At 36.0% G+C, this 12,923-nt stretch overlaps 1 protein-coding gene across 1 annotated transcript in view; it reads left to right on the top strand.

The window, feature by feature from the left end:
* The first annotated feature begins 11,318 nt into the window (after nucleotides 1–11,318).
* The window catches only part of LOC136028416 (uncharacterized), a 128,218-nt gene continuing 126,613 nt past the window's right edge, over nucleotides 11,319–12,923 (top strand). The window contains exon 1 of the mRNA XM_065706255.1: nucleotides 11,319–11,487. Coding sequence (XP_065562327.1) covers nucleotides 11,420–11,487 — 68 coding nt within the window. The 5' untranslated portion in view covers nucleotides 11,319–11,419. The remainder of the gene's footprint in view (nucleotides 11,488–12,923) is intronic.

Genomic DNA, 12,923 nt, shown 5'->3' with positions numbered 1-12,923 from the left:
TCCCACTGGAGAAAATCTCCATGGAGAACTATCCCCAGGAGAAATTCTCCATGGGAAAATTTTCTACGGGAGAAACTTTCCATTGGGGGAGGGGGTTTGGGAAAATATTTTCCACACAGGGGAACTCCCCCAAGATCAGTTAAGGATCAGAAATAAATAGAAACGAGTATTTATTCAAATGAAAATATGCTAAGGAGTATTTTTCAAGCGGAATCGTAAGCAAGAAATTTTCTGGGAGGAATTCGCAGCGAGATTGGAATTGTCCGAGGGTATATTGCCGGCTCAAGAATTTTATGCAGGAGAAACTTTCTATGGAGGGATTTTTTGTGGTGGGATTTTTCACGGAGGGAGCACTTTTCCTGAGTTTATTTGGAAAACGATCAGGTATTAAATAAAGTACATGTTTTTTCTACTGAAAATAAGGAGTAACATTAAAACTTAAAATGGAAAGAAATTATTCCGTATGTGAGTTCATCTGCCCCATCCTCAATACCTTGTGTCTTACAGCCACCACACTCAAGTTCTGTCGGGTAGTGAGGTCTGGTTAATACTAATGAAATAAAACAAAATATAATGAAGATATACTACTTTATCAACAAATTATGAAAACTACAACAAAAAATTATGGAAGGAGGGCCGCCCAGACCGCATTATATGAAGTACTTAACCAAAACTAACCTAATCTAACCAAAATACCAATTAAATATTTAATTAAAATATAGCTACAATGTGGTTTCCCACCGAGCGGTGGCTGATATTGTCTACTATAAAGACCAAGAAAACCGGTTATTGTCTCATGTTCGCGATACAAGATCTTGAGTGTGGTGGCTATAATACAAAAGTCCCGATTTTTTCTAAATATACAATTATTTTAATGCCAAAATAATTTTGATTGACTTCTTGTCATTTATGATACATAAAAATGCCAAAAATCGACGTATATCTTGTAGGCTAACAACTCCAGCGTTGTCTTACTGTGTCTTGAGTCTTTTAGATGCCTACAAAATTGATATATAAAAATATATAATTATTTAAATGCAAAAATAATTTCGATTGACTTTTGTCATCTATGATACATAAAAATGCCAAAAATTGACATTGATCTTGTAGGACGCCAATATCTTGCAAGAACTCCAGCGTTGTCTTACTGTGTTTTGAGCCTTCTAAATGCTTACACAAATGGTATATAAAATTGATATATAAAAAAATATATAATTATTTAAATGCCAAAATAATTTTGATTGACTTTTTTTCATATATTATACATAAAAATGCCATATATTGACGTATATCTTGTAGGCTAAGAACGCCACCGTTGTCTTACTGTGTCTTGAGCCTTCTAGATGCTTACACAATTGATATATAAGAAAATATATAATTATTTAAATGCCAAAATAATTTTGATTGACTTCTTGTCATTTATGATACATAAAAATGCCAAAAATCGACGTATATCTTGCAGTCTAAGAACGCCACCGTTGTCTTACTGTGTCTTGAGCCTTCTAGATGCTTACACAATTGATAACATCTGTAATCAGGAATTTCAAAGTCGTTTGTTCCTACAGTTCACATTTACATACCAAGATAACAAACATAGATCGCATGATAAAAAACAATATTAGATGTACAACCTCTTTATTTAAATATTTAACAAATAAAGAGGCAGGCATTCCCTACTAGAACAAACTATATAAAAAGCAATTCTGAGAATTCTTAAGGCATGCCCTACTGAGCTCAACAATGGGAGGTCTGAAATTTCTCGACAGTAAGTTCATCTCAGTAAGGCGCTACTGACTAAAGAAGCTACAATACCCAAATCAAAATCTATTTTATTTTTGATTTTATGCCTTGCATTTAATATCAGCAGGGGTAGAATTCTCTTTGATTAGCAATAATCGTAAAAAAACGCATATTCAACATTGTGAAATGGGTTTCTTCATATCCATGTTTGTCAGTCGGGGAGGGGGTCTCATTGCCTGTCCACCTAAAAAATACCATTTTTGTATTTTTATTGAAAAAATCCTTTTTTGGTAGTTTCATTGAAAGAAATCTCCCGTCCTAGATTTTTAAAATACATTTTGAATAAGTCTATCTCAGTAAGGCGGTACTGACTGAAGAAGCTATAATACCCAAATAAAAATTTGTTTTATTTTGGATTTTGTGCCCTGCATTTAGAATCAGCAGGGGTTGAATTCAGTTTAATTAGCAATAATCGTCAAAAACATGTATTCAACATTATGAAACTGGTTTCTCATATCCAGGTGTGTCAGCTGGGGAGGGGATCCCATTGCCTCGTCACCTAGAAAAAATAACATTTTTTATGTCTTTATAGAAAAAAATCCTTTTTGGTAGTTTCATTAAAAAATCCCTCCCCTAGATTTTTAAAACACATTATGATTAAGTTTATCTCAGTGAGGCAATACTTATTGAAGAAGCTATTATATCCAAGTCAAAATCTGTTTTGTTTTTGATTCTATGCTTTTTATATAATATCAGTAGGGGTTGAATTCAGTTTGATTAGCAATAATCGTAAAAAAACACATATTCAACATTGTGAAACAGGTTTCTCATATCCAGGTGTGTCAGTTGGGGAGAGGATCCCATTGCCTCCCCACCAAGAAAAAATATCATTTTTTATATTTTTATTGAAAGAATTCCTTTTTGGTAGTTTCATCAACCCTCCCCCCTAAATTTTTAAAACACATTTTGAAGAATTTTATCTCATTGATTCGCTACTGACTAAAGAAAATATGATACCCAAATCAAAACCTGTTTTAATTTTGATTTTATGCCTGGCATTTAATATCAACAGGGGTTGAATTCAGTTTGATATTTTTTCCCCATTAGAAATACCATTCTCTGTTACCATTCTTCTTCATACCATTGGTATACCATATCACCCAGATTTTAAATACATTTAAATTTCCTGGGAATAGGAATTAACGAGCTACTTCCCTAAATCGATAGTCTACCCTCGAAGAACTGACTTTCAGATTTCGCGGAAAAATGGGAGAAAATATTTTTATATTTTTTTATCTTTATTTTTGTCCGACTCGAAAAACATAAAAAAATACAAGTTTTGTATGCTTTTTTTAAGTCTTTTTTGTAAACCTCCCCCAAAAAATTCGTTTTGTACCTGTCCACAAAAAAATACTATTTTTATATTTTTATTCAAAAAATCCCTATTTGGTAATTTCATTGAAAGAAATCTCCCGTCCTAGATTTTTAAAATACATTTTGAATAAGTCTATCTCAGTAAGGCGGTACTGACTGAAGAAGGTATTTAGGGTTTTGAGTGATTTTTCAAGCTTTTCAAATTTAGGATTATATTCAACCGCAACAGAGTCGAATACTTTGCTGACAATTGTATCCACAGAGCCACCAACAGTAGCAATTTTCTCTACTTTACGGGCTATATCATTTTTTAGACTCAACTTCGTTTCCAAACAGTTCGTGGTAACGATCTGCAGTAAGGAGTGACCCGGCTCAATAGTAACCAAAACTATAAAAACGGAACTGTGATACCAATAGCTACATCAAAAGAATCGTATTTAATGCTGATTTTAAATATATAAGTTTCATCAAGTTTAGTATTACCCATCAAAAGCTACGAGCCTGAGAAAATTGGCCTTATTTTAGAAAATAGGGGGAAACACCCTGTAAAAGTCATAGAATCTTAACAAAATCACACCATCAGATTCAGCGTATCAGAGAACCCTATTGTAGAAGTTTAAAGCTCCTATCTACAAAAATATGGAATTTTGTATTTTTTTGCCAGAAGGCAGATCACGGATGCGGGTTTATTTGTTTTTTTTTTAATTTTTTTCCCAGGGGTGATTGTATCGACCCAGTGGTCCTAGAGTCTGCCGATAGGGATCATTCTAACGGATATGAAAATTTCTAGTGCCCTTTTTAAGTGATTAGCGTGGGAGGGGGCACCTAGGCCCCCTCCCACGCTAATTATTTTCCCAAAGTCAACGGATCAAATTTCTGAGATAGCCATTTTATTCAGCGTAGTCGAAAAACCTTATAACTATGTCTTTGGGGACGGCTGACTCCCCCACAGTCCCCGTGGAAGGGGCTACAAGTTACAAACTTTGACCAGTGCTTACATATAGTAATGCTTATTGGGAAGTGTACAGACGTTTTCAGGGAGATTTTTTTGTTGGGGGGAGGGGTTGAGAAGAGGGGGATATGTTGGGGAAACTTTTCATCGAGGAGTTTGTCATGGGGGAAGAAAATTTCCATGAATGGGGCGCAGGATTTTCTGGCATTATTCAAAAAATGACATTGAAAAAATAAATGTGAAAAGTTCTTTCAACTGGAAGTAAGGAGCAGCATTAAAACTTAAAACGAACAGAAAATATTACGCATATGAGGGGCTCACCTCCTCCTAATACCTCGCTCTTTACGCTAAAGTATTTTTAGTGATTTCAACTATTTATTCTACGGTTTTTCTGGTTCAGGGATCATTCTTAATGAGTTGGGACAAAATTTAATTTTTAGTGTAAAGAGCGTGGTACTGAAGAGGGGGTGAACCCCTCATATATGTAATAAAAACATGAGATTACAAAACTTCGTTTCGCAAGCTAATTTATAAGTTACGTTTACCTTTTACTAATAAAAACATTCGTAAAAAATTAAAAGTTCTAGTTGCCTTTTTAAGTAGCCAAAAAATCGCAGGGCAACTAGGCTTCCCCCATCGTTCCTTTTTTTCTCAAAATCATTCGATCAAAACTATGAGAAAGCCATTTAGTCAAAAAAAAAAAAAAAAAAAAAAACTTGCAAAAAAAAATAATTAACACGAAAAAAATTTCGTGTTAATTATTCCTTTGCAGAGAGCCAATATCAAAACATGCATTGATTCAAAAACGTTCAGAAATTAAATAAAAAAACAATTCTTTTTAGCTGAAAGTAAGGACCGACATTAAAACTTAAAACGAACAGAACTTACTTCGTATATGAAAGGGGCTGCTTCCTCATCAACGCCCCGCTCTTTACGCTAAAGTTTTTTACTTTTTAAAAAAGCAGAGTTTAGAGAAAGAGTCAAACTTTAGCGTAAAGAGCGGGGCATTGATTAGGAAGCAGCCCCTTTCATATACGAAGTAATTTGAGGTATTTGGAATTTCCGTCACCCTCATTTGTAACTTTCATTATTCTTGATGTCCAGAAAGGATATCCTGGAAAGTAAACTAAAACCAAGTCAAACTGCCTAAACTTTGACATTTTAAGGTGGCAAAAAATAAACCGCAAAAAGTATGAAGTGAAGAAAAAAATTCACTTGCAAGAGAAGTAAAGGAAACGTTGGAGGTTGTACCTTGTCCCCGCAGTTTAAGAGGTGAGCCCGGCGGGTACCACGGCTCTTGCAAACAACTCTCTCACCCCTCTTCTGCTTATTTTTCTTCTCCCAACTTTGTCGTAGCGTAATTGCTTATATTCTCCCAAAGGTCACTCCTTCAAAACATATAGCTGTAAAGTCTGAAAACAGACTTTTAATTTAATACTGAATCCGTATTAAAAGTTCTTTAAATTGTCACTTAATTTAAGGCCAGAGTACACTCTTTTAATCCTCAAAATTAATAATATTTCTTAATCTCTTACTGTACTCAATTTCAGTAGTTGCGCAATCCAATTAGATTCAGAGTTAAATCCAGTTCAGGTCCTCACAGTTCAAAGACTAAATCAATACTGTCATATAAAATGGCGGAAAATCCTTTACATGCTGACATGAAATGGATATATGTGTGTAAAGCATGAAAAAATTGAGTGATAAACAGTTGGGACCTTGTCCTTAATTGGGGGACCCTGAAGGTATCACTCCTTGCCCTAGAAAAATAGGTTTCACTCCTTGCCCGCGCTTGATTCGGGATCCTTTATCTGAGAGGAAGCGGGTTCAAATCCCAGTGTACCCAATTCTTCAGTTTGGAACGGGGGTAAGTGGCGTGACTCTGTAAGCTTAGCCATAGTCGACCCAGCTCTAAATGGGTACCAGGTCCTCACAGTTCAAAGACTAAATCAATACTGTCATACAAAATGGCGGAAAATCCTTTACATGCTGACATGAAATGGATATATGTGTGTAAAGCATGAGAAAATTGAGTGATAACAACTGGGACCATGTCCTTAATTGGGGGGCCCTGAAGGTTTCACTCCTTACCCTAGAAAAATAGGTTTCACTCCTTGACCGCGCTTGATTCGGGATCCTTTATCTGAGAGGAAGCGGGTTCGAATCCCAGTGTACCCAATTCTTCAGTTTGGGACGGGGGTCAGTGGCGTGACTCTGTAAGCTTAGCCAGAGTCGACCCAGCGCTAAATGGGTACCTGGAGAAATCTGGGGAAGGTAAACAGGAAGGGTGTGCGAAAGCACAGGATGGCTGGCCCCCCAACCCCCTATTGCACTTCCTGGCTGAAGGGCCAAGAAACGGAGATCAGCACCGCCGGTACGGACTGTAAAGTCTAATGCCGTATCCTTTACCTTACCTTTACCTTAAGCCTATTACGTAACAAGCACCTGCATCTTCAAGAAAACTAATAACGCATGCGTCTTGCAGATGCTTTAAAAAAGTGTCAGGATCGTTATTCGAAGGAATATGGCCCCTTTTAAAGTATCTATGGGGATACTACTATTTAATCCATTACTGGAAGAAAGTTTGTAACTCACAGGACACCTGCTGAGTGTACATTTGAAGGGCCTACTTCCTCCTCCACCTGTTTTTACGGCCACGGGCAAGGGTTCTCCAGTTTCTATTTTGTTACCTTAAGGACAAGGTCCTAATTTGGTCCTTACCTCCTATGGAGGTACCGAAAATATCTGTAGGGCGTTCGTTTATTTCCACCTGGGGACTTGTCTTGAAAATTCTGTCGTCGGATCAAATTACTAATCAAAACATCTCAAGAAAAAAAAACTGTTTAATTGTGTTTTGGTAATTTTAATTGCATTTTGTTAATTATTAGTCAATTTATTTTAATTTCAACTTCAGAAATTAATTTTAACTTGATTAAAGTTATCTAATTAATTAATTTTGTAATTACTCGAACTACCCAAAATTCGAACTACCAGAATGATGTATTATTATACATCTTATCTAAAGGAATAAACTCAGCTGCATTAGCTAATAGGCTAAACCTTTTTATAAATGTTTTTTTTTCAACTTAAACAGACAGAAATATGATCGGCAAGTTATTTACTGAATCATCAAACAAAAATATTATTTTGCAAACAAACAAACCGCTTCAAAAGCTACAGTCTCTTTAGGATTTTTTTTTAATGTTTTAAAGTATTTAGACAGCGATCTTAACCTAACATAACCTAAACTACCCCCCCCCCCTAATGTCCAAATATATTGCCAAAATCATACAAGTCCAATGGAATCAATCATTCGTAACTTGTATTTTTTGCTATGAAACCGGTTTTCTGACGTCAAAACTAAGCGTAATTTTTGAGATTGTTTCGTATAACTAACAAGTACCCACGTACCGTTATAGAGAGAATTTAAAGTTTATTTTTCATAAACAAGGGGGGGGGACCTCAGCCACAACCGGTCCAGGATCCTATTTTTTAGTTTTTACACACTTTTCGCTTAAATTGCAAAAAATTGCTTTGCTATCGTTGCCCCTCCTCCCGAGAATCTTGCGCATGTGCCAAGTTCCTTTGGCTTAAGGACTTAAGGTTTGGTTTTCATGCCAATCGGAAATAAAATTCTTGTCCTGTCCCCTTTAAAGGAAAATTTAGATGGCGTTACATATTATGGATGATTAGCCTACCATAATTAATCATTCAAACCGGTTTGATATCAATATTTGTTTGAGGTTTTGCGTTTTAGAAATTGGGTTTGATCCAATTAATGATCGCGATATCCATACTGGCGAGGATATTAAGAAGCCCAGAATGTCGTAACAGTTTCTTCCTGTTATTTAAAGGCTGTCTTTTTTTCCTTTGCACCTAGCACATGTATAGGCGCATAAGAGACGCAGAAATTTATTTGGATTGACCTCCCATGACCTTCCTCGCAAAATCAGTTACAGGAAGCCTTCCAAGAGAAGGGGGCCGGCAAAAATGACAATGGAGCAGAACGCCATAGCAGACTGTAATTTTTTTTAACAGTTATTTGACAGGGAAATCCTTGAAATCCTTAATAGCGAAGACTGTAAAAGACTGTTGCTATTTCAAAATACATTTTCCTTTCCAAGAAGTGAGTTTCCCTCCCTTTGAAATAGAATCCTTGCTACCTCATGATCAAGGCTCTATCTAGGGGGAGGGTTACCAGGTTTGAACCCCCCTAAGGAATTGTTTTTTTTCAATTACTTCCAGGAGCTTTGTTTTGCCTTAATATTTTATATTTAATATTTATGTTTAATATTAATTAATGTTTAATATGAATTAATAATTAATATTTAATATTTTAATTTGGATTAATAGAAGCGCCTCTCATTTGCCTCTTTAAAACTTAAAATATCGTCTTGGCTCCAAAGAGAACCTCTGCCCCCCTCGGTATCTTTATGGTTGTGCCCTTGCTGGGATTTAATCCGGGTTTCTAGCTACTACTACTACTAATCACTCACCACAGCACCAAGCCGCCTGAGACCAACACAGCAACGCACGCTCCTCTTCCATCCCAACCTATTCAAAGCCTCCCTCTTTATACCCTCCCAGGAAGTTCCCATTTCCTTTAAATCTTTCTTTATGACATCCTAGAAACCCAGACGAGGACGACCTGCTTTCTGTTTTTCCCTAGAAGGTTGGCCGAAAAGGAGAATCTTCGGCAATTTCGTCATTCATCTACACAATGTGCCCTAGGAATCTCTACCTTTCCTTCATTATAGACTTGAAAGCAGAATTGAATCACATTTTATGTACAGCCTACTGTTTCATATACGGTCAGTCAGCCGGGTACCCAGAATAATCCGTAGGCAATTTCTCTGGAAAACATCTAGTAAATCTTCATCCGCTTCTCGGAGCGCCCATGCTTCAGAGCCATATTTTACCACTGTCAGCCTTATTATTATTGAGCCTTATTATTTTCAAATCCTTTTAGTTCCGTCACTAATTCTTCCTCATAAAACAAATCTACCTTCACATCAAAAGTATCACGAACTTTTTCATTTTCCTCTATATCTATATCCTCTATATCTGTATCTAGTACTAAATCTCGGTTTAGTACTTTCTCAAAATGTTATGCCCATCTCTCCTTAACTCGTTCCTTATCACTAATTGTGACCCGATTCCTATCTTTAACTGGGACAGATCTGGAGTGATTAATCCCTCTGAATTTATCAACATGACAGTAGAATATTTTACTAGTATGCTGTCTTGCTGCATCTTCCAGATACTCGACAATTTTATCCATGACCTCCACTTCCCACCTCCTTAGTTCATACTCTAATGCTTTTTCCGCTTTCTTGACATACCCTTTGTTTTCATACGATCTATCACTCAGATAATTCTTGTACAAGCCCCTTCTCCTCTCTATTAAAGAAAAAGGATTTTCACTAATATTCCTAGTTGCTGTCTTGACTTTCTTCCGTAAGACACCATCAGCAACATAAATTTCGTTTAAATTCTCATCCTGGAGTCAACCAGCATCATAACTCCCCGAGAGGTAGTTACCCTTCCGAAATTTCAGCTTTTATTTAACCCCAGACACTACTAGATGGTGATGTTTATTTTCATACAGTTCGTGGTAATGAACTGTAATAAGGAGCGACCCGGCTCAATCGTAACCGAAGCTCTAAAAAACAGAATTTTGATAACAATATATACATCAAAAGAATCGCATTTTTATGCTGATCTAAAATGTATAAGTTTCATCAAGTTTAGTCTTGACCATCAAAAGTTGCCTTGTTTTCAAAAAAAAGGGAAAAAACACTGTAAGTCATAGAATCTTTACCCCATCACATTCAGCGTATCAGAGAACTCTACTGTAGAGGTTTTAAGATCCTAGCTGCAAAAATGTAGAATTCCGAATTTTTTGCCATAAGAAAGATCACGGATGCGTGTTTTTCCCAGGGGTGATCATATCAACCCAGTGGTCCTAGAATGTCGCGAGAGGGCTCATTCTAACGAAAATAAAAAGTTCTAGTGCCAATTTTAAGTGACCAAAAAAATTGCAGGGCAACTAGGCCCCTTTCCACCCTCTCGCAGTCACTGGATCAAAATATTAAGATATTCATTTTGTTGAGCTAGTCGAAAACCAAATAAATATATCTTTGAGGACGACTTAATCCCCCAGTGTCCTCGGGGGATGGGCTGCAAGTTATGAACTTTGCTCATTGTTTACATATAGTATTGGCTATTGACGAAGCACAATGACGTTTTCAGGTTTTTTTCTGGTCATAGGGGGAGGGGGTGACGAGGGTTACGTGACAGGATCTTTTCATGGAGGAATCTATCGTGGGAGAAGATATTTTCCATGAAGCGGACGCTGGAATATTCAGCATTATTTAAAACAACAATGAAAAATTAAATGAAAAAACAAGTTTATTCAACTGAAAGTCAGGAGCAACATTAAAACTTAAAACGAACATAAATAATTAAATATATGATAGGGTTCGTCCTCTCCTCAATACCTCGCTCTTTACACTAAAGTATTTTAGGTAATTCCAAAACAACTATTTATTCTAATTAACCAGTCTTTGTGGTTCTGGGGTCATTCTTAAAGAATTTGAGCAAAATTTGAACTTTTGTGGAAAGAGCGAGGTATTGACGAGGGGTGACCGCCCTCATATACATAATGAAATATACGAATATAGAAGTTCGTTACATAAGTTAATTTATAAGTTAGGTATATTCATTATTAATAAAAATATTCGTAAACAAAATTAAATGTCAGTGGCCTTTTTAGTAAACGAAAAAATTGGAGGGCAACTAGACCCCCCTCACCCTTTTTCTCAAAATCGTCCGACCAAAACTTTTTGAAAGCCATTTAGCAAAAAAAAAGAATATGCAAATTTATTTTTAATTATTCATGTACGGTGACTATCAACACCTGCATTAATTCAAAAACATTCAGAAATTAAATAAGAAAACAAGTTTTTTTAACTGAAAGTAAGGAGCGACATTAAAACTTAAAATGAACAGAAATTATTCCGTATATGAAAGGGACTGTCCCCACCTCAACGGCCCGCTCTTTACGCTACAGTTTGACTCTTTCTCAGAACTCTACTTTTTAAAACAATAAAATACATATATTGTAAATACTCAATTAAAATTGAACTTGATTTCAAAAAACTGGAGAGAAAAAAAGGAAAACCAAAAACTCCTGCTGAGTGCGCAAGCGCTTTAGTTACGCACTGTCATCATTTTCTGTTCATTGAAATTTAGTTGCATTTCAGACTTTGAAGAAAGAAGTAGTGTTATATATATATATGTTTGAAAAATGCTCTAAAGAATATGTTGTCTTAACTGGATTCTCGATTGAATATGGTTTTAAATATGCTTAAAGTATTTGGAATTAAAAATGGAGAAGGTCAGAATGTCCAGCGCAACAGGTAGGTTAATTGGGAAATTGTTAATCAGTTCTGGGTGATGGGCTGTTTGCTAGGCCTATGTTGGAAAATATTTGAGTCAATTAACTACAAGTACGGTGTATATTGTGAAGTAAGAATTGTTGGTACATATCTGTTAGCCAGTACACACTCGAAAATTTTGGATCAACAGGTTCTGGGTTGAAACAACAGAAACTCTTGAGAAATAGATAGAATATTTGTAGGCCTAATTTTGGGCGTATATTTGCATACTAGGGAGGGGGTGGGTCAATGTTCCTATTACCTGAACAATTGTTTAGGGTCATGAAACTATTCACATGCAGCCCCCTTATAGTTACCCCACCCCCGGTCAATGTTCCTATTACCTGAACAATTGTTTAGGGTCATGAAACTATTGTTAGCAGATGCATTTTGACTTTTGGAACATCTTTTCTCTCTTGCAAAATTATCGCAAACTTACCGTTATGGAGTTATTATATGTTTGCACATTAGTGCAACTAAATTATATTAAATTAATGCACATTAGTGCATTAAATACAGCAGTGGCTAGTTTACGTATTTAATATATGCTGTGCTTTACCCCCCACCCTCCTGATGTGCAAATATATAGCCCAAATTTGGGTAAAATTGGTGCAAACAGTATTACTGGCTTTCATATACAGTGAATATACCACTCGATGCCTTTTATGCTCTTTACAAATATAATAATCGCTTCTACCGCAAATTCAGATTTAGGCACGTTTTGACCACTTAAAAACGACCTAAATATGGGGTATAAAAAATCTGTAATAGTTTAGAAACAAATTTGGGCTATATATTTGCACATCATATATATTTACAGGTCAAAAAGTGCTTAAATCTGAATTTGCGGTAGAAGCGATTATTATATTTGTAAAGAGCATAAAAAAGGCATCGAGTGGTATATTCACTGTATGTGAAAGCCAGTAATACTATTTGCACCAATTCTACCTAAATTTGTTTCTAAGGTATTACAGATTCGCGATTTCAAGTATCCGATCAACGAAAACGGAAATGATTGCAATTCTATATGTGTAAAGACAGGATATTTGGGCCGAAATAACTCCATAATGGTGAGTTTGCAGTAGTTTCGCAAGAGAGAAAAGATGTTCCAAAAAGTCAAAATGCATTTATTAACAATAGTTTAATGACCCTAAATTGTCAGAATAGATTTGTGCGTTAAATGACAATAAACAAAATTTGTTTGTCATTAAAGTGGTTCTTTTTGGGGGGAGGGAGGTATCAGACTGTTACCGGGTGCAATTTAGACGCTTAATCAGAGTCGTAGTTTGCTATAGGACAGGGGACGGGGCAACTGTCCCTCCCGGACCTCGGTTTGCCCCCCCCCTCCAGCTGAAATTTAGTCAAAAATCGGTAATTGTTTAGTTTCGTCACAAGCTGTCTAAACTGGAAACTACAAA

Source organism: Artemia franciscana, chromosome 6 (genome assembly GCF_032884065.1).
Source record: "Artemia franciscana chromosome 6, ASM3288406v1, whole genome shotgun sequence".
Classification (NCBI taxonomy): Eukaryota; Metazoa; Arthropoda; class Branchiopoda; order Anostraca; family Artemiidae; genus Artemia; species Artemia franciscana.
Note: the sequence above shows the minus strand (reverse complement) of the source record. Positions and strands in the feature narration are given on the sequence as shown.